At 57.1% G+C, this 17,467-nt stretch overlaps 2 protein-coding genes across 3 annotated transcripts; both read right to left on the minus strand.

Moving 5' to 3' along the window:
- Nucleotides 1-3,625, minus strand: LOC122123536 (cytochrome P450 2D6-like). 2 transcript variants are annotated; one of them, XM_042697876.1, is made up of 9 exons: nt 3,409-3,625; nt 3,013-3,184; nt 2,588-2,740; nt 2,334-2,494; nt 1,823-1,999; nt 1,524-1,665; nt 1,160-1,347; nt 636-777; nt 1-464 (listed from the first exon to the last, which is right to left on the minus strand). In XM_042697876.1, exons 1-9 carry the CDS (start codon nt 3,595-3,597, stop codon nt 406-408), a joined length of 1,383 nt encoding a protein of 460 aa, XP_042553810.1. In that variant the 5' UTR covers nt 3,598-3,625; the 3' UTR covers nt 1-405. The 2 variants fall into 2 exon arrangements, with proteins under 2 accessions (XP_042553810.1, XP_042553809.1); XM_042697875.1 differs by having other exon boundaries at nt 1-535.
- Nucleotides 3,626-8,876: 5,251 nt separating this feature from the next.
- On the minus strand, nt 8,877-12,606 carry LOC122123538 (cytochrome P450 2D6-like). Its single transcript, XM_042697879.1, has 9 exons — nt 12,366-12,606; nt 11,969-12,140; nt 11,464-11,616; nt 11,210-11,370; nt 10,699-10,875; nt 10,400-10,541; nt 10,036-10,223; nt 9,512-9,653; nt 8,877-9,411 (listed from the first exon to the last, which is right to left on the minus strand). The coding sequence occupies exons 1-9, from the start codon at nt 12,552-12,554 to the stop codon at nt 9,233-9,235; spliced, it is 1,503 nt and encodes a 500-aa protein (XP_042553813.1). The 5' UTR covers nt 12,555-12,606; the 3' UTR covers nt 8,877-9,232.
- Between the last annotated feature and the right edge of the window lie 4,861 nt (nt 12,607-17,467).

The raw sequence follows: 17,467 nt of genomic DNA on the forward strand, positions 1-17,467 counted from the left end.
TGGCGTTGTTTGAGAGGCTTCTTCCTGCTATAGTATCCGGGTATTGGGGATGGGGCTGAAATAGGGTGTCCAGATGCATCCTACCCCCCTCCTTCACCCAGTGCACTGATACCTCCTCCTGACCCAGGCGCCATGGAAGGCTCTGTTCATGACTTGGGCAGAAAGCCTTGTGTCCCGGGAGGGTTGCGGGTGATGCAAAGGGGGCTGTTGAGGTTCGACATAGCAATCCTCCCATTAGGGTGCAGAGGTGACACACAGGTAGGAAAGGGGGCGGTCCTGGGGGTTCTGGTGAGAGCCAGCACGTGCGATGTTGGGCACAGCTGTGTTGCTGGGGTGGAGTGGGGACTTGGGGGCCTCTAGCGGGGCACAGCGCACAGCTGGTAGGGGGCTGGCATCACCACAGTTTCATAGACGCCGATGGTGCTGGGCCGGGGCTGGCCTGCGGGCACTGAGAAGCTGAAGTGCTGCAGGAGGCAGGTGAAGAAGAGGAAGAGCTCCATGCGCGCCAGGGGCTCCCCCAGACATGTGCGGGGGCCTGGGGACAGGGAGTGGGGAGGGTCAGCTGGGGCCTGGGGGCCACCTTCCAGCCAGCCTATCACCCCAGCGAGGGGACAGGGAGCCAGGCCCCCACGCACCTGCTGAGAAGGGCATGAAGGCCTCAGGCTTCACAAAGCGGCCCTGGGCGTCCAGGAAGTGTGCAGGGTGGAAGCGGAAGGGCTGCTGCCAGGCGCGCTCGTCCTTCAGCACCGACGACAGGTTGGTGAAGAGCGTGGTGCCCTGGTGGGGGCATGGTGACAGAGGCCCAGGACACCCGACGGTCACACTCAATACACAGCCACTGCGTGCGCTTGTGTGTCCCTTCACCTGACCCCGAGCCTCACACAGCTCTGGGGCACCGCCCTTGCGCCCACAGCAGACAGAGGACACATTTGTGTAGGGAGCCCCGATCCCCTGTGCGGGGACCCTTCCATGGCCCTGTAGGTCTACTTTCCCCTAGCCCAAAAAATGCTGAGCAAAGAGCTGAACTTACCTCCTGCATCCCTCACCCCCAAGATTATCACATGGCAGTCCTGAATTGTTTTACTTGCACAGAATACAGGACCAAGCTGTGGACGGCAGCTGCATGATCACTGGTGTGTTCTAGCATGCTAGGACTTACCTTGGGGATGAGGAAGCCCCGGATATCAATGTCCCGTGATGTCATATGCGGCACGCCCAAGGGCACAATGTCGGCAAAGCGCTGCACCTCGTGGATCACCGCGCAGGTGAAGGGCATGCGGGCCTGGTCCCCCATCTCTGGCCGCCGCGCCTGCCCGATCACCTCATCGATCTCCTGCTGCACGCGGCCTGCATGGACAAGCAGAGACACCGCAGTCAGTCCCCAGACCTGTGCCCACCTGCCCCGGCCTCTGTGTGAAGAGCCAAAACCAGGTGAGGTCACCATGACTCCCGCTGAAGTGAAGCCTACACCCTGACTCCACTTTTCCTCCCTCCCCCTTCCCTCCGGTCCCAGCTGGGCTCACGCTGCACATCCGGGTGCAGGATCATGAGCAGCAGGGCCCACGACAGCGTGGTGGAGGTGGTCACCATCCCTGCGGTGAACAGGTCAACCACCACCAGGCGCAGATTGTCCTCACTGAAGCTGCTGTCGGGGTTCCCCTTGGCCTGTGCAATGACAAGGGGGTTCTGGGCTCAGGCAGCAGAGGACAAGGCTCCAGACAGCCTCCACTGTCCCCTCCAGCCTGGAGCCCGGCCTCCCTTCCACAGCACCCTCAGGCCCTGGCCCTGGCCCAGTCTGTGGGGCAGGGTGGTCACAGTGTACCTTCTCCACCTCAGCCAGGAAGGCGTCGGTCAGGTCTCGAGGTGGCTCAGCAGGGTCTCGGGTCATCTTGTGCTCTGCCAGCAGCTCATCCAGCAGGGCTGTGAAGGCTTTCTGTGCAGGGAAAACCTTCCCATGCAGCCCGGGGATGCGCAGGAGCACGGGGACTGCGTTCAGCAGCTGTGAGAGCACAGATGGGAAGAGTCCTTCTGTGTTCACTGTACACCTGGAACATTCTCTGATCCTGTGACCTCCAGATGTACACATCCTCTGCCTGTCTCTACCTATCACCTGTTCCTCTCCACAGAGGCAGCCTACTTGCTTTCTCTGGCTTCAGGCACAGGTGGTCACTCTCCAGAGCCTTCTGGTCCTAAGTCCCTTCTGTCATGCCTGTTGTCTGAGTTTCCCCAGATCTAGGCTTGACCTGTGACCTCTCCCCATGCCATCGCATGTAAACCCTTCCCCTGGAGCTCCAGCTGCAGGAGCTGGCCCTGCACAGCCCCTGTGTCCACACCATGCGCATGATGCTGGACTCTTCCTTCAGACTGTGCTGCAACAGCTCCAGCATTCTGTCCAGGGAGGTGGCATTGTACTGGAAGCGGCGGGCGAAGATAAGGGAGGCGATCACGTTGCACAGGGCTTTGTGCAGGAGAGCCTTGGGGCTGAAGGGCCGACCTAGGAGCAGTAAGTAAGACCTCTCTTCTTGCTTCTGGCTGCCTCAGTTGTGCTTGTGTCCCTCCTCCCTTGCTCCCCACCAACACCGCTCACCGGAGTGGTCAGCAAAGGCCTCACAGAGGCAGCCGGCCTCCTGGGTCACCCACTGCTCCAGCGACTTCTTGCCCAGGCCGAAGTTGCGCAGGGTGGACACGGAGAAGCGCCTCTGTTCGCGCCAGGCGTGGCTGTGGCGGGCCATGATCAGCCCTGGGAAGAGAGGGGGCGGGGAACTGGGTGTGGCTCCAGACTCACATCCAATCCGTGACCTAGACAGGACCCAGGCACCGCCTATCCACCAATCAGCAACTGGGCGTGACTCCAATCACATTGCTGCCCCGCCTCCCACACGCTGCAGGTGTGTCCCGGCCACGCCCACTGCCTTCCCGACCTGCTCCCCGTCCTCCCTCCCAAGCGCCGCCCTCCGGCCTCCCAGGGGTCCCCAGGTCAGTGCCGAGGCTGCCGCCCCTGCCGCCCTTTGCCTTGAGATCTGGGCCCGAAGCCCAGGTGTTCCAGCGCGGGCATGGGCGGGCGGTCAGCGGTGTCCTCGCTGTGCTTCACCAGCGCCTCGCGCACGGCCTCCAGCCCGTTCACCACCACCGCTGGCCTCCAGCCCAGGTGCAGGCTGACCACCTCCCCGAAGCGGCGCTGCAGCTGCGGGGGAGCCCGGCGTTCTCCTCACACAGGGCCCGGTGCCACCCCGGCCTTTGCCCCGCCACACGTTGGTCTTGGAAAGCCAGACTGTCCTCAGGCCCTGCAGCGCCCTCCCCAGGGAGCCTCTCAGCCTCTGGGGCTCGGCTCCCTGCGCGGCCTGTGGCTTGCCAGCACTGGCTCTGCGGGCTCTGCGTGCCCTCTGCTGCCCACCACCTGCTCCTCACCTTGTAGAAGCAGTATGGCAGGTTCTGGAAATCCATCTCCAGCAGGTTGCCCAGCCCTGGCAGAGGCACAGGGCCCGGCGGGTAGCGAGCAGCCCAGCGCTGGCGCCGGTGCATCAGGTCCACCAGGAGCAGGAAGATGGCCACCGCCACGGCCACGGCCCACAGTGCTTCCCCTGTCAGCAGCCCCATGGCGGCCTCCCAGCTTACTGGATTCCTCCACTCCAGCGCCAGGACTGGACTGGGCACTGAACCAACCTGGGAGGGTCCCTTGGCTGAGGCTGACCTTTGTCTGTATCAGGAATCCACCTGGGCAGCCGTCCATGGTGCTGAGCGGGGCCAAGGCAGCTCCCAGGCTGGGACAACTGCAGAGGTCTCTGTCCCTCTCCCACTGCGACTCAGAGCTGCAGGGAGCAGGCAGACCTGGCAGGGGAGCCATCCCTCCTGCATCAAGCACTGCCTGCCTGCGCAAGCCTTGGCCTGAGTCTGGATTCTTCTGGAGGAGACTTCCCAGGCCTTCAGCTCTCGCCCTGGGTTATCAAAGGCCCAAGCCTGCCATAGGCCTGCCGGACATTGCTCAAAGCCAAGGCTGCTCTAAGGCCCTTTCTGCCCTCTCAGAGTGAACTGGGGATTTGAACCCATCTCTCAGTCTAAAGTCTATTCTCCATCCTAACACCTAGACCAACCAAAGCCTCCACAACCACTAATGACTAGGGTAGAGATCACACAACCACTCTTGCCCTAGGGTAGAGGTCACACAACTGTACAACTCTCCCAGATGGAGTTCACACAACCACACAAATCTCAGGGCAGAGGTCACACTGCCACACAACACCCCAGGGCAGAGAAAAACAACCACATAGCACCCTAGCACAGAGTCCAGACAAGCCACTACTGCCCTAGAGTAGAGATCACACAGACTATCACTGAGGTCACCCAACCTCAAAACACCCCAGGGCCGACATCACACAACCAGAGAACACCCCAGGTAGAGCTCACACAACCAGAGAACACCCCAAGGTAGGGTTCACACAAACAGATGACACAACACACAACCATATAGCACACAACCACATAGCACACAACCACATAGCACTCCAGGTCAGAGATCATACAACCTCAAACCACCTCAGGGCAGATATCACACAACCAGAGAACACCCCAAGGTAGGGATCACACAACCAGAGAACACCCCAGGGGAGACATCACACGGCCACACAAAAACCCAGGGCTGAGATCACACAACCACACAACACTAAAGGACAGAGTTCACACAATCACACAGTACCCTAGGATTTTTGCTAGGATACCTTTGGTAGAATTACATGTCTTTTCTAAATTTCAAGTTAGTATCTCTAATATCTTTGTTGGTTGCTGTTTTATTTATTTTGAACTCAGGGCCTCGACTCTGTCCCTAAGGTCTTCTTTTTCTTTTCTTTTTTTTTTTTTTACTCAAGGCTAGTGCTTTACCATTTGAGCCATGTTCTGGTTTTTGTTTTTTCTTTTGGGGGCTTAATTGGACAGAAGAGTATGGAGGACTTTTCTGCTTGGACTGTCTTCAAATCTTGATCCTCATATCTCAGTCTGAGATCTGGCTTGAGCACCAGCACCTGCCTTTGACTGGATTTTGAGTCAGGTTCTCAGGATGTGGCCCAGGCTGGCCTCAGATTTGCAATCTGCCTGCCTCGGTCGCCTGAGTGCTGAGATTATAGGAGTGTGCCACCACTCTAGCAATCTCGCTTTTACAGCAAGGTTCAAGGGGTTAGAAGGTAGTAATTTGTGGTGTATTGTAAATGTGAACATTGGGGGCTGGGAAAGTGGCTCATGGTAGAGCGCTTGCCTTGCATGCATGAGGCCCTGGGTTTGATTTCTTAGCACTATATAAGCAGAAAAAGCCGGAAGTGGTGCTGTGGCTCAAGTGGGTGGAGCGCTAGCTTTCAGCTGAAGAGCTGAGGGACAGCGCCCATGACAGCCACCATGACCAAAAAAAAAAAAAGTGAACATTTGAAAACACAGGACTGTAGGCATGGCTCAAGTGGTATACAGCTTGATATTGAACAAGGAAAAAGAAAAGGCAATGACATCACATTGAAAGTTTTCCATCGGGGCTGGAAGGTGGCTCAGTGGTAGAGCACTTGCCTTGCATGCTCGAGGCCCTGGGTTCAATTCCTCAGCACCACATAAGAAAAACAGCTGGAAGTGGTGCTGTGGCTCAAGTGGTAGAGTGCTAGCCTTGAGCTGAAGAGCTGAGGGACAGCGCCCAGGCCCAGAGTTCAGGCCCCACGACCGGACCCAAAAAAAAAAAAAAAAAAAGTTTTCCATTGTCATCAACCTGAAGGAGCAGGGTACTACTATTTCCAAAAGTCTGGGGAACATGGCGCTTGACTGAGACTGCTGAGAAATCAACATGGGTAGTGTCTTCTGTGCTGGGGCCTGGAGGCTGGGCCAGCTTCACTTGAAGCTGAATAGGGATTATGTTATCTGTGATCTATGGATCAATCCATCCATCTGTTATGTATGTATGTATGTATGTATGTATATCCATCCATCTATCATCTTCACCCACCTAGGCATACACCAAGAGGACATGTGAAAGGGGGTTCTGCTGCAATCCCATTTCTCTGGCAAAGTGTCAAAGCAGAGCTGATCCCCTCCCCTGGTCCCGCTCCATGATTCCACACCCTTCCCCCCCCCCACCCCCCAGCATGGGCTGTCTGTCTATGGTAGTGCTCAGACCAAACCCACATGAACACGTGACTCCTGATCCCATCCTCCACAGTCAGAGGTGAACGGGGCAGTGGTGACCCACTGGGGTTGACAGAGCCCAGGCCCCACAACCTGTGCCCGAACACCATGGGAGGAGGGGTGCAGGGAGGGACATGTTGGGAGCAGGTGCTGGCACTACAGGCCCCAGCAGCCCAGCGCTGCCACTCTACAGAGGAGGAAACTCGGCATCTGGAGGGAAGCAAGCAGACCAGCAGCGCCCCCAGTGCCAGGACAGAGCTGCACAGGCTCTCGGCCGCCTGTCCCGTGCTTTGGGAAAATGGGGACTTCCTTGTTATCTAGCAACACTGGAGAGCCCTGGGGTACACCTTTGGCCGTGATCATTCAGACTTGATAAGAAGCTCTTGTTGCCGGGCGCTGGTGGCTCACGCCTGTAATCCTAGCTACTCAGGAGGCTGAGATCTGAGGATCGCAGTTCAAAGCCAGCCCGGGCAGGAGAGACCGTGAGACTCCTATCTCCAATAAACCACCAGAAAACCGGAAGTGGTGCTGTAGCTCAAGTGGTAGAGCGCTCGCCTTGAGCTGAAGAGCTGAGGGACAGCGCCCAGGCCCAGAGTTCAAGCCCCACGACCAACAAAAAAAAAAAAAAAAAAAAGAAGCTCTTGTTTGCAAATGCATTGGAGGTCATTAAGTTCAACTTTGATTCCTTTTTTTTTTTTTAAATCAAATTTCTCTTCTAAACAGCTCTTCAGCTAGGCCCTGCAGGCTCCCCCCTATAGTCTTAGCTACTCAGGAGGCTAAGATCTAAAGATCACAGTTTGAAGCCAGCACAGGCAGGAACTCCATGAGACTCTTTTTTTTTTTTTTTTTGGGGGGGGGGGGGTCAGTTGTGGGCTTGAACTCAGGACCCAGGAGCTGTCCCGAATCTCTTTGTGTTCCAGGCTAGTGCTCCACCACTTAAGGGACAGCACCGCTTTGGGTTTTTGAGTGGGTAATTGGAGACAGAGTCTCACAGGGACTTTTCTGCCTAGGCTGGCTTCAAACCTAGATCTCAGCCTCCTGAGTATCTAGGATTACAGTGTGAGCCACCAGAGCCCCGCTCAGCATTTTCTTTTATGAGAATTTAGTAGTAGTACTTTGGAATTTTTTTTTTTAGATTCCCTCTCTTCTTGGTTCAGGAATGTTAACTTTTATCCCTTTCAAGACCTCAGGTTTGGGGCTGGGAAGGAGGCTCAGTGGTAGAGCGCTTGCCTTGCATGCATGAGGCCCTGGGTTCGATTCCTCAGCAGCACATAAGCAAAAAAAAGAAAAAAGCCAGAAGTGGAGCTGTGGCTCAAGTGGTAGAGTGCTAGCCTTGAGCTGAAGAGCTGAGGGACAGCGCCCAGGTCCAGAGTTCAGGCCCCATGACCAGACCCCACCCAAAAAAAGACCTCAGGTTTGAATGGTTCATGTCATAGAGAATCTGCCCCCATCCTTGCAATACAAACCAAACCAAAACATTTCAGTTTGGCTCTGTTTTAGGTACACGGGTTGGTGCAATCATTTTCAAGCTAGGAGAATAAGAGGAAGCAAGTGTTTCCTAGGGCTGTGCGACAGCAGCCTGGGGCTGGCAGGCGGGGTGAGGCAGGGCTCTGGCTGTAGCAATGTGGGGTTGGGAAAGGCTTTTCTAGACTTAGTAGAGGTGTTCTCTCTCTCTCTCTGTCTCTCTCTCTCTCTCTCTTTCTTGTCATAGGCCCTGAACTGTGGGTCTGGGAGCTGTCCTTCAGCTCTTCAGTTCAAGGCTAGCACTCTACCACTTGAGCCACAGCACTACTTCCAGCTTTTTCTGCTTATGTGGTGCTGAGGAATCGAACCCAGGACCTCATGCATGCAAGGCAAGCGCTCTACCACTGAGCCACCTGCCCAGCCTCCCTCTGTCTTTTTGTAGACCCAATTGACTGGCTATCTCTTTCTCAGATCAGATCACTTCCTTGGGCAGGATATTACTTACCAGCCCAGTTTTCATTCCTATCTTGCCCCTGACCCATTTCATGGGCCGGGCTTGCCTCTTCATTCCTCCAGGGCTGTTCTGCCCACGAAGCTCACCTGCAGCCCAGCTGCCATTGCTGTGGCTCTGTCAAGGTTCCTTAAATGGGGGCCTCTCCACATTCATCCCTACATCTACCCTCCGTAGGGATCTAGGTCAGCCAGGATCACAGCCTCAGAAGTTGGAGCAGAAAGACAGGAGCTGTGGTTTTCTCATCATAAAAGGGGAAACAAAAAGCCCAGGTATCCTGACACAGAAAATGGGATCTCTCTCTTCCTCTCTCTCTCTCTCTCTCTTCCTCTCTCTCTCTCTCTCTCTTCCTCTCTCTCTCTCTCTCTTCCTCTCTCTCTCTCTCTCTTCCTCTCTCTCTCTCTCCCTCCAAACCATCACCTTCTCTGTCCCCATCATTGCACGAGGTCAAGCCTTCCCTAGGGCCTCAGCCCACAGGTCTCCATTTCCTGCCCTGGACAATTTTCCAGCTGGTGTAGTTGAGGTGGCTCCCTGTTGGTTCCCATCAGGCCTTGCCAGGGAGAATTTGGCTCCCAATAGCTAACTGTGGATGTTAATGCTGACCCACGTACCCACTTCTTTGGGGTCTCAGGTAAGAAGTTGGGGCTGGGCGCATAGCTTGAGTGGCAGAGGCCCTGCCCAGCAGATTCATGGCTTGGAATTCAAACCCAGTATTGCCCTTCCTGCCCATCAAGAAAGAAACCAGACAGAGTGGCGTTGTTTGAGAGGCTTCTTCCTGCTATAGTATCCGGGTATTGGGGATGGGGCTGAAATAGGGTGTCCAGATGCATCCTACCCCCCTCCTTCACCCAGTGCACTGATACCTCCTCCTGACCCAGGCGCCATGGAAGGCTCTGTTCATGACTTGGGCAGAAAGCCTTGTGTCCCGGGAGGGTTGCGGGTGATGCAAAGGGGGCTGTTGAGGTTCGACATAGCAATCCTCCCATTAGGGTGCAGAGGTGACACACAGGTAGGAAAGGGGGCGGTCCTGGGGGTTCTGGTGAGAGCCAGCACGTGCGATGTTGGGCACAGCTGTGTTGCTGGGGTGGAGTGGGGACTTGGGGGCCTCTAGCGGGGCACAGCGCACAGCTGGTAGGGGGCTGGCATCACCACAGTTTCATAGACGCCGATGGTGCTGGGCCGGGGCTGGCCTGCGGGCACTGAGAAGCTGAAGTGCTGCAGGAGGCAGGTGAAGAAGAGGAAGAGCTCCATGCGCGCCAGGGGCTCCCCCAGACATGTGCGGGGGCCTGGGGACAGGGAGTGGGGAGGGTCAGCTGGGGCCTGGGGGCCACCTTCCAGCCAGCCTATCACCCCAGCGAGGGGACAGGGAGCCAGGCCCCCACGCACCTGCTGAGAAGGGCATGAAGGCCTCAGGCTTCACAAAGCGGCCCTGGGCGTCCAGGAAGTGTGCAGGGTGGAAGCGGAAGGGCTGCTGCCAGGCGCGCTCGTCCTTCAGCACCGACGACAGGTTGGTGAAGAGCGTGGTGCCCTGGTGGGGGCATGGTGACAGAGGCCCAGGACACCCGACGGTCACACTCAATACACAGCCACTGCGTGCGCTTGTGTGTCCCTTCACCTGACCCCGAGCCTCACACAGCTCTGGGGCACCGCCCTTGCGCCCACAGCAGACAGAGGACACATTTGTGTAGGGAGCCCCGATCCCCTGTGCGGGGACCCTTCCATGGCCCTGTAGGTCTACTTTCCCCTAGCCCAAAAAATGCTGAGCAAAGAGCTGAACTTACCTCCTGCATCCCTCACCCCCAAGATTATCACATGGCAGTCCTGAATTGTTTTACTTGCACAGAATACAGGACCAAGCTGTGGACGGCAGCTGCATGATCACTGGTGTGTTCTAGCATGCTAGGACTTACCTTGGGGATGAGGAAGCCCCGGATATCAATGTCCCGTGATGTCATATGCGGCACGCCCAAGGGCACAATGTCGGCAAAGCGCTGCACCTCGTGGATCACCGCGCAGGTGAAGGGCATGCGGGCCTGGTCCCCCATCTCTGGCCGCCGCGCCTGCCCGATCACCTCATCGATCTCCTGCTGCACGCGGCCTGCATGGACAAGCAGAGACACCGCAGTCAGTCCCCAGACCTGTGCCCACCTGCCCCGGCCTCTGTGTGAAGAGCCAAAACCAGGTGAGGTCACCATGACTCCCGCTGAAGTGAAGCCTACACCCTGACTCCACTTTTCCTCCCTCCCCCTTCCCTCCGGTCCCAGCTGGGCTCACGCTGCACATCCGGGTGCAGGATCATGAGCAGCAGGGCCCACGACAGCGTGGTGGAGGTGGTCACCATCCCTGCGGTGAACAGGTCAACCACCACCAGGCGCAGATTGTCCTCACTGAAGCTGCTGTCGGGGTTCCCCTTGGCCTGTGCAATGACAAGGGGGTTCTGGGCTCAGGCAGCAGAGGACAAGGCTCCAGACAGCCTCCACTGTCCCCTCCAGCCTGGAGCCCGGCCTCCCTTCCACAGCACCCTCAGGCCCTGGCCCTGGCCCAGTCTGTGGGGCAGGGTGGTCACAGTGTACCTTCTCCACCTCAGCCAGGAAGGCGTCGGTCAGGTCTCGAGGTGGCTCAGCAGGGTCTCGGGTCATCTTGTGCTCTGCCAGCAGCTCATCCAGCAGGGCTGTGAAGGCTTTCTGTGCAGGGAAAACCTTCCCATGCAGCCCGGGGATGCGCAGGAGCACGGGGACTGCGTTCAGCAGCTGTGAGAGCACAGATGGGAAGAGTCCTTCTGTGTTCACTGTACACCTGGAACATTCTCTGATCCTGTGACCTCCAGATGTACACATCCTCTGCCTGTCTCTACCTATCACCTGTTCCTCTCCACAGAGGCAGCCTACTTGCTTTCTCTGGCTTCAGGCACAGGTGGTCACTCTCCAGAGCCTTCTGGTCCTAAGTCCCTTCTGTCATGCCTGTTGTCTGAGTTTCCCCAGATCTAGGCTTGACCTGTGACCTCTCCCCATGCCATCGCATGTAAACCCTTCCCCTGGAGCTCCAGCTGCAGGAGCTGGCCCTGCACAGCCCCTGTGTCCACACCATGCGCATGATGCTGGACTCTTCCTTCAGACTGTGCTGCAACAGCTCCAGCATTCTGTCCAGGGAGGTGGCATTGTACTGGAAGCGGCGGGCGAAGATAAGGGAGGCGATCACGTTGCACAGGGCTTTGTGCAGGAGAGCCTTGGGGCTGAAGGGCCGACCTAGGAGCAGTAAGTAAGACCTCTCTTCTTGCTTCTGGCTGCCTCAGTTGTGCTTGTGTCCCTCCTCCCTTGCTCCCCACCAACACCGCTCACCGGAGTGGTCAGCAAAGGCCTCACAGAGGCAGCCGGCCTCCTGGGTCACCCACTGCTCCAGCGACTTCTTGCCCAGGCCGAAGTTGCGCAGGGTGGACATGGAAAACCGCCTCTGTTCGCGCCAGGCGTGGCTGTACTGGGCCATTATAACCCCTGGGGGGGGGAGGGGGGGAGACGTGGGCGTGACTCTAGCTGTGCTTCCAATCCCTGACCTGAACCTGTCACAGGCACTGCCTCACCACCACTCAGCCTTGTGACCTGAGCCCCACCTCCAATCAGTGAGCTGGGAGTCCTTCCTTCCCTCCCCCAATCAGATTCCTCCCCTGCCTTCCCAGAACGAATGCAGGTCACCCTGGCCTCATCCACTCTTCCCTCACCTGCTCCCTTCCTGCCTGCTTCTGATGGCTTCCCCTGAGCCCCGCCCCTCTGTCCTCTTCACAGGCCCCTGTCCTGAGGTCACTGTCCCCAGGTCAGTCCCGAGGCTGCCGCCCCTGCCGCCCTTTGCCTTGAGATCTGGGTCCATAGCCCACGTGTTCATAGATGGGCATGGGCGGGCGGTCAGCGGTGTCCAAGCTGTGCTTCACCAGCGCCTCGCGCACGGCCTCCAGCCCGTTCACCACCACCGCTGGCCTCCAGCCCAGGTGCAGGCTGACCACCTCCCCGAAGCGGCGCTGCAGCTGCGGGGGAAGCCCGGCGTTCTCCTCACACAGGGCCCGGTGCCACCCCGGCCTTTGCCCCGCCACACGTTGGTCTTGGAAAGCCAGACTGTCCTCAGGCCCTGCAGCGCCCTCCCCAGGGAGCCTCTCAGCCTCTGGGGCTCGGCTCCCTGCGCGGCCTGTGGCTTCCCAGCACTGGCTCTGCGGGCTCCGCGTGCCCTCTGCTGCCCACCACCTGCTCCTCACCTTGTAGAAGCAGTATGGCAGGTTCTGGAAATCCATCTCCAGCAGGTTGCCCAGCCCTGGCAGAGGCACAGGGCCCGGCGGGTAGCGAGCAGCCCAGCGCTGGCGCCGGTGCATCAGGTCCACCAGGAGCAGGAAGATGGCCACCGCCACGGCCACGGCCCACAGTGCTTCCCCTGTCAGCAGCCCCATGGCAGCCTCCGAGCTCCCTGGATTCCTCCACTCCAGCGCCAGGACTGGACTGGGCACTGAACCAACCTGGGAGGGTTCCTTAGCTGAGGCTGACCTTTGTCTCTGCCAGGAATCCACCTGGGCAGCCGTCCACGGTGCTGGGCGGGGCCAAGGCAGCTCCCAGGCTGGGACAACTGCAGAGGTCTCTGTCCCTCCCTACTAGGACAGCAGGGAGCAGGCAGACCCGGCAGCGCCCTCATGGAATGCCCAAGGCAGGCTGCTGTCCACACCAAGAGCTTCACTGGGCCTCAGAGCTCCTGCCGCCCAAGGACCAGGCCTGGTGTGGCCTGCTGGCCCGGGGCTCCGAGTTCTCTCAGCAAGGGTCTGGGCACGTGGCCTGTGTGTAGTCTGTGGGTCTTTCTCCCGGTGGGGAGGAATGCACCTGCAGCACCGCTCTGATGATGTTTTCTCATTATGACCCTTCCTCAACACCCCCCAGCCCTACTCGCCAATCACATTACATTTCCAGCTGAGTAACTCTTCCTAAGGAGATACAAGTGTCCCCATTAGGGACCCCCAAACTCTTCTCCACACCATGCATTCCTGTCCCCTATCCTCCCACAGCACACTTTCCATGTCAGACTCCTCACACACCTAATCACACACATACCACTCACACCTCCCCAGACATCTACCTGCCTGCCCAGACACCCACAAACCACCTGTGTCCACACAACACTCACATGCACAAACTGGCTACACAAATGTACATGCAGTGCTCTGGTGAACAAGCCTCTGTTCCCAGCACATTGTGGGAGCCCTGGCTCCTCCAGGCTGAAGCTTCCTGGGTGTGGCCTCTGCTCAAGGAGGACTGGGCCCCACTGAGGCCTGACCCCGCCCATGATCTCTTACCTGACCCTGCCAAATTGAAGTGGAGCTATCCAGAGACAATTGTGCAGTTTTGAGCTCAGAGTTTCCCTGGTCCAATTAATGGCCATAAGGTTTCTGGGCAAAGAAAACCCTGGGACTGAGAGCTTCTGGACCATTCTTAGCCTGAGGCAGTGCTCCAGGACCTGGAAAGGCTGGCTCCAGAAGAGCTCAGAGCAGCACCAGCACAGAGGCCAGGCAGAGGAAGAGCAGGATGTGGGAGCAATGGCAGAGGGTGAGAAATCACAGCCCTAAAGAGGAGACTGGAGGAGAGAGGTGGGGTAGTGCATGGCTACCCCAGGGCTCCTAGGCCTGACTTGGGGCCAGAGGCAGGATGGAGGGAGGGGAAGGAGGGAAGAGCTGTGAAGATCCTCCCCCACCCCTGCTGCAGATGGCACTTGCAGGAAGATTGGTGAGAAAGGGGCAAAGTTACCACCTAAGTGAGAATGAGGCCTTGATCTTGTCATAGTGCTGATTGGAAGGGCCTGAGAATAAGGAAAAGAGATGGAGGGAGACCAGGTGTTAGCGAAATGAGCTTCCTTCCCATAGCTTAGCACGCTCCTTCCCCGCTCCACAGCTTGGCACGCTCCCTTCCTAGGCAACACTAGACCCATGTAGTAAAGGCAGTAAATAATCAGCCTTCAGCCCCCTTTGCCTTGGGATGGCACTCTCTATAAGGCAGCAAGAGCCCCTTAAAGTGACCTTCAGGTCTGCGCAGCTGCAGGGCTCCATATCTACTACTTGGGCAGCAGCCATAGATCCTAGTCCAACAAGATGAAGTCCGTGGCCCTTACCTCCACACCGGGGTCTCCTAGCTCCATCTAGGTCCTCATAAACCTCCTCGGTTATATAGGTCACCTCCGACAGTAGCCGGGGCTGCTTCTCACTTCTGCCTTGTGAGAAGGAGTCTGGCCAGCCCCTTTCCCAGCAATAAACCTTTCTGTGTTCTCTGTACCTGGATGTCTGCATAGTTCTCCGGCAAAGTCTAATAATCTTTCAGCAGGGATCCCTGATTGCCCAGGTTGGGAGAAGCCCAGACGGTGGGGAGCACGGGAATGGGGTCATGGGGAGCAGGTGCGGGGCGGGGGGCTCTGGAGGCAGGAAGTGGAGGACACCTCCATCTAAGCTGCTGGGCTGCGTGCCAAGCAGAGCAGGAGGAGGCAGAGGCAGGGAGCGCAACTCCCTGAGAGAATCTGAGACAGTTTCTGTGGAGATGGGGAGCTGGCAGGTCAACCGGGGCCCTCTCCCAAGGGACACCTCCAATAGCATCAGAGATTTCAGACAGGAAGGTATCATGGGCTGGTCAGGAAATCTCCCTCAAGTCTCCCAAAGTTGTTGTTGTTACTATTATTTTTTGCCAGTCCTGGGGCTTGAACTCAGGGCCTGGGCACTGTCCCTGAACTTCTTTTGCTTAAGGCTAGCACTCCAATTCTTGAGCCACAGATCTACTTCTGGCTTTCTGGTGGTTAACTGGAGGTAAGAATCTTATAGCCCTTCTTGCCTGGGCTGGCTGTGAAGGTTGAGCCTCCAATCTCAGCCTTCTGAGTAGCTAGGATTACGGGCCTGAGCCACCAAGCCCAGCTCCAAAGTCCTTTTTAGATGGCACTTAATCCAGAAACATACTTGAAAGTGTTAGTAGTTTTTAACCAGTTTACTTACTATTTTAATTACCCACTTAACCTAGGAACATTTTCTGCCCAGTTTCAACAGCTCTGAGCCTTTTTCCTTCATCCTTTCCTGTGCATCTTCCCCTGCTCTGATCTGGGGATCCTTCTCTGCTCTGCATGGAAACTATGTTTATTGGGAGTGCGGGGTGGGGAACTGAGGTCTTGGGAGAAGCACCAGAGGATTTTCCAAACTCCTGCTGAGTTTGAGGTACAGCTGCCCTGGCCAGCCATGCCCTGGTTCTGGGCCTCCATTCCCCCCCCCCCCCAGACCAGGAGGGGACGCTGGAGTCCTGGCCTACAGGACACAGTGGCCATTGGCCCTCTTCTCTTCCTAGACTGAAGATGGTGCTGGGATTCTGCTGCCAGAGAGAAGGGTAAAGTTTGTTATTTTGGCCCCAAATAATCAAAGATGGGGATCCCCTACCTGGGCTGAAGATTGTGAGGTGTCTGGGAATTGGGGTAAGGGGTAAGAGCTATGTGTGAGCAGCAGAGCTGATGGCCTGGTCCTGCAAGGTGGGACATGCCTTGGTGTATGTGAACGCCTATCTTTGTACATGTGTGTGTGTGTGTGTGTCTGTGTGTATATGTGTGTGTGTTTGTGTATGTATGTGTCTGTCTGTGTCTGTGTATGTCTGTGTGTGTGTGTGTGTGTGTGTGTGTGTTTGTGTAATCAGGGAGCCACTGTCCTGGCTGTGCTACTCTGTGCTTGGGACAAGCAGGACCTGTGCAGGAAGGCAGGGCTGTGGGCAACTGTGGGGAAAGAGCAAATGTAGAACAAAATGCCCGGCGGTGCCAGTCCAGTAGCAGGTTTAGCTGGGGGCTCTCCTGTTGGGCTCTCCCTCTGGGCAGGACAGACCCAGTCAATCACTGCAGGGGAAAGGAGGAGGGAGGGATCCAGGGGTGCATTGTGGGCTCTAGGCCAGGCAGGTAGCAGCGCTCAGCCAAAGGCCTGGTGCCCTGAGATTTGTTCAGCCTCAAATGTTGAGTGGAGCCTGCCAGGTGGAGGAGGGTTGAGGCTCAGAAGAGGAGGAAAGTGGCTCCCACTGCCGAGGGCCGGCGGCCGGGCTCATGCTCATGACGCCTTCTCTCAAGGCTCCACAGGTCCCTGTACCTGGTGTACATCTTCATTCATGCAGGTAAGGGCTGAGGGCTGGGAGGGGCATGGCAGGGCCTGGAACCTGAGCCATCATCCCAGTCTCCAGCTGCTCACCAGGCTTCCACAGTGCCAAGGCTGTTAGAGGCCTGCCTGCCACAAGGAATGGCACTGTTCAGAGCCAAGGGGGCGCCAAGGCCCTTTCTTCCCCCTCAGAATGAACTGGGGATTTGAACCCACCTCTCAGTGTAAAGTCTACTTTGGGCCATTCCTAAGTCATGGACTAACCAAAGCACACACCCACTCCAGGCCCTAGGAAGGGAATCATACAGTTCCCAAACACCAGGACACTAGCCACACCACCACGTACTGCCACAGAGTGCAGGTCACACAATCATGAAACCACTAGAATAGACATCACACAACAAAACACCACAGAGCTGACACCGGACAACCACATAACACCTCAGGGCAGAGGTCACGTAAACACACAATGCCCAGGAAAGACAGCCCAGGCCATACAGCATGCTAGGGTGGAGATCACAGAACCACACAACACCCGGGCAGAGATCAGCCATCCACACTGCATCCCAACGCAGATCCCACGTGCACTTCCTCCTTTCAGGGGCCCCAGGCTGCCCAGGGAGCAGGGGCAGTGCACAGACAATACGCCACACTCCCTCCTGCCAACACAGTGCCTGGGCTGCCAGCCTGGGCTGCCAGGAACTGCTTGGCGGCTGTTTTCTTCTCTGCCTTTTTATCTGCCCCAATTCAGGGGCTTCATTTGCTTCCTCTTTCCTCCAGGCCTGTTCTTCCCATTGGGCTCACCCACAGTCCACCTAGACTTTGTGGTTTCTCTGTCATGTCTTCTTCAATGGGGGCCCCTCCTCATTCATCCCTACACCTGCCCTGAGCGAGGATGTAGATCAACCAGGATCACAGCGACAGAAATCACAGCAGAAAGATAGGAGCTGTGATTTTCTCATTATAGAAGGGGAGACAGGCAGGGTACCTGTGGCTCACGCCTGTAATCCTAGCTACTCTGGAGGCTGAGGTCTGAGAATTGTGGTTCAAAGCCAGCCCAGGCAGGATAGTCCATGAGACTCTTATCTCCAATTAACCACCAGAAAACCAGAAGTGGCACTATGGCTCACGTGGTGAGCCACTCGCCTTGAGCTGAAGTGCTCAGCGGCAGTGCCCAGGCCCAGAGTTCAAGCCCCAGGACCAAAACAAAACAAACAAACAAA

Source organism: Dipodomys spectabilis, unplaced genomic scaffold (genome assembly GCF_019054845.1).
Source record: "Dipodomys spectabilis isolate Male_0828 unplaced genomic scaffold, ASM1905484v1 ptg000230l, whole genome shotgun sequence".
NCBI lineage: Eukaryota > Metazoa > Chordata > Mammalia > Rodentia > Heteromyidae > Dipodomys > Dipodomys spectabilis.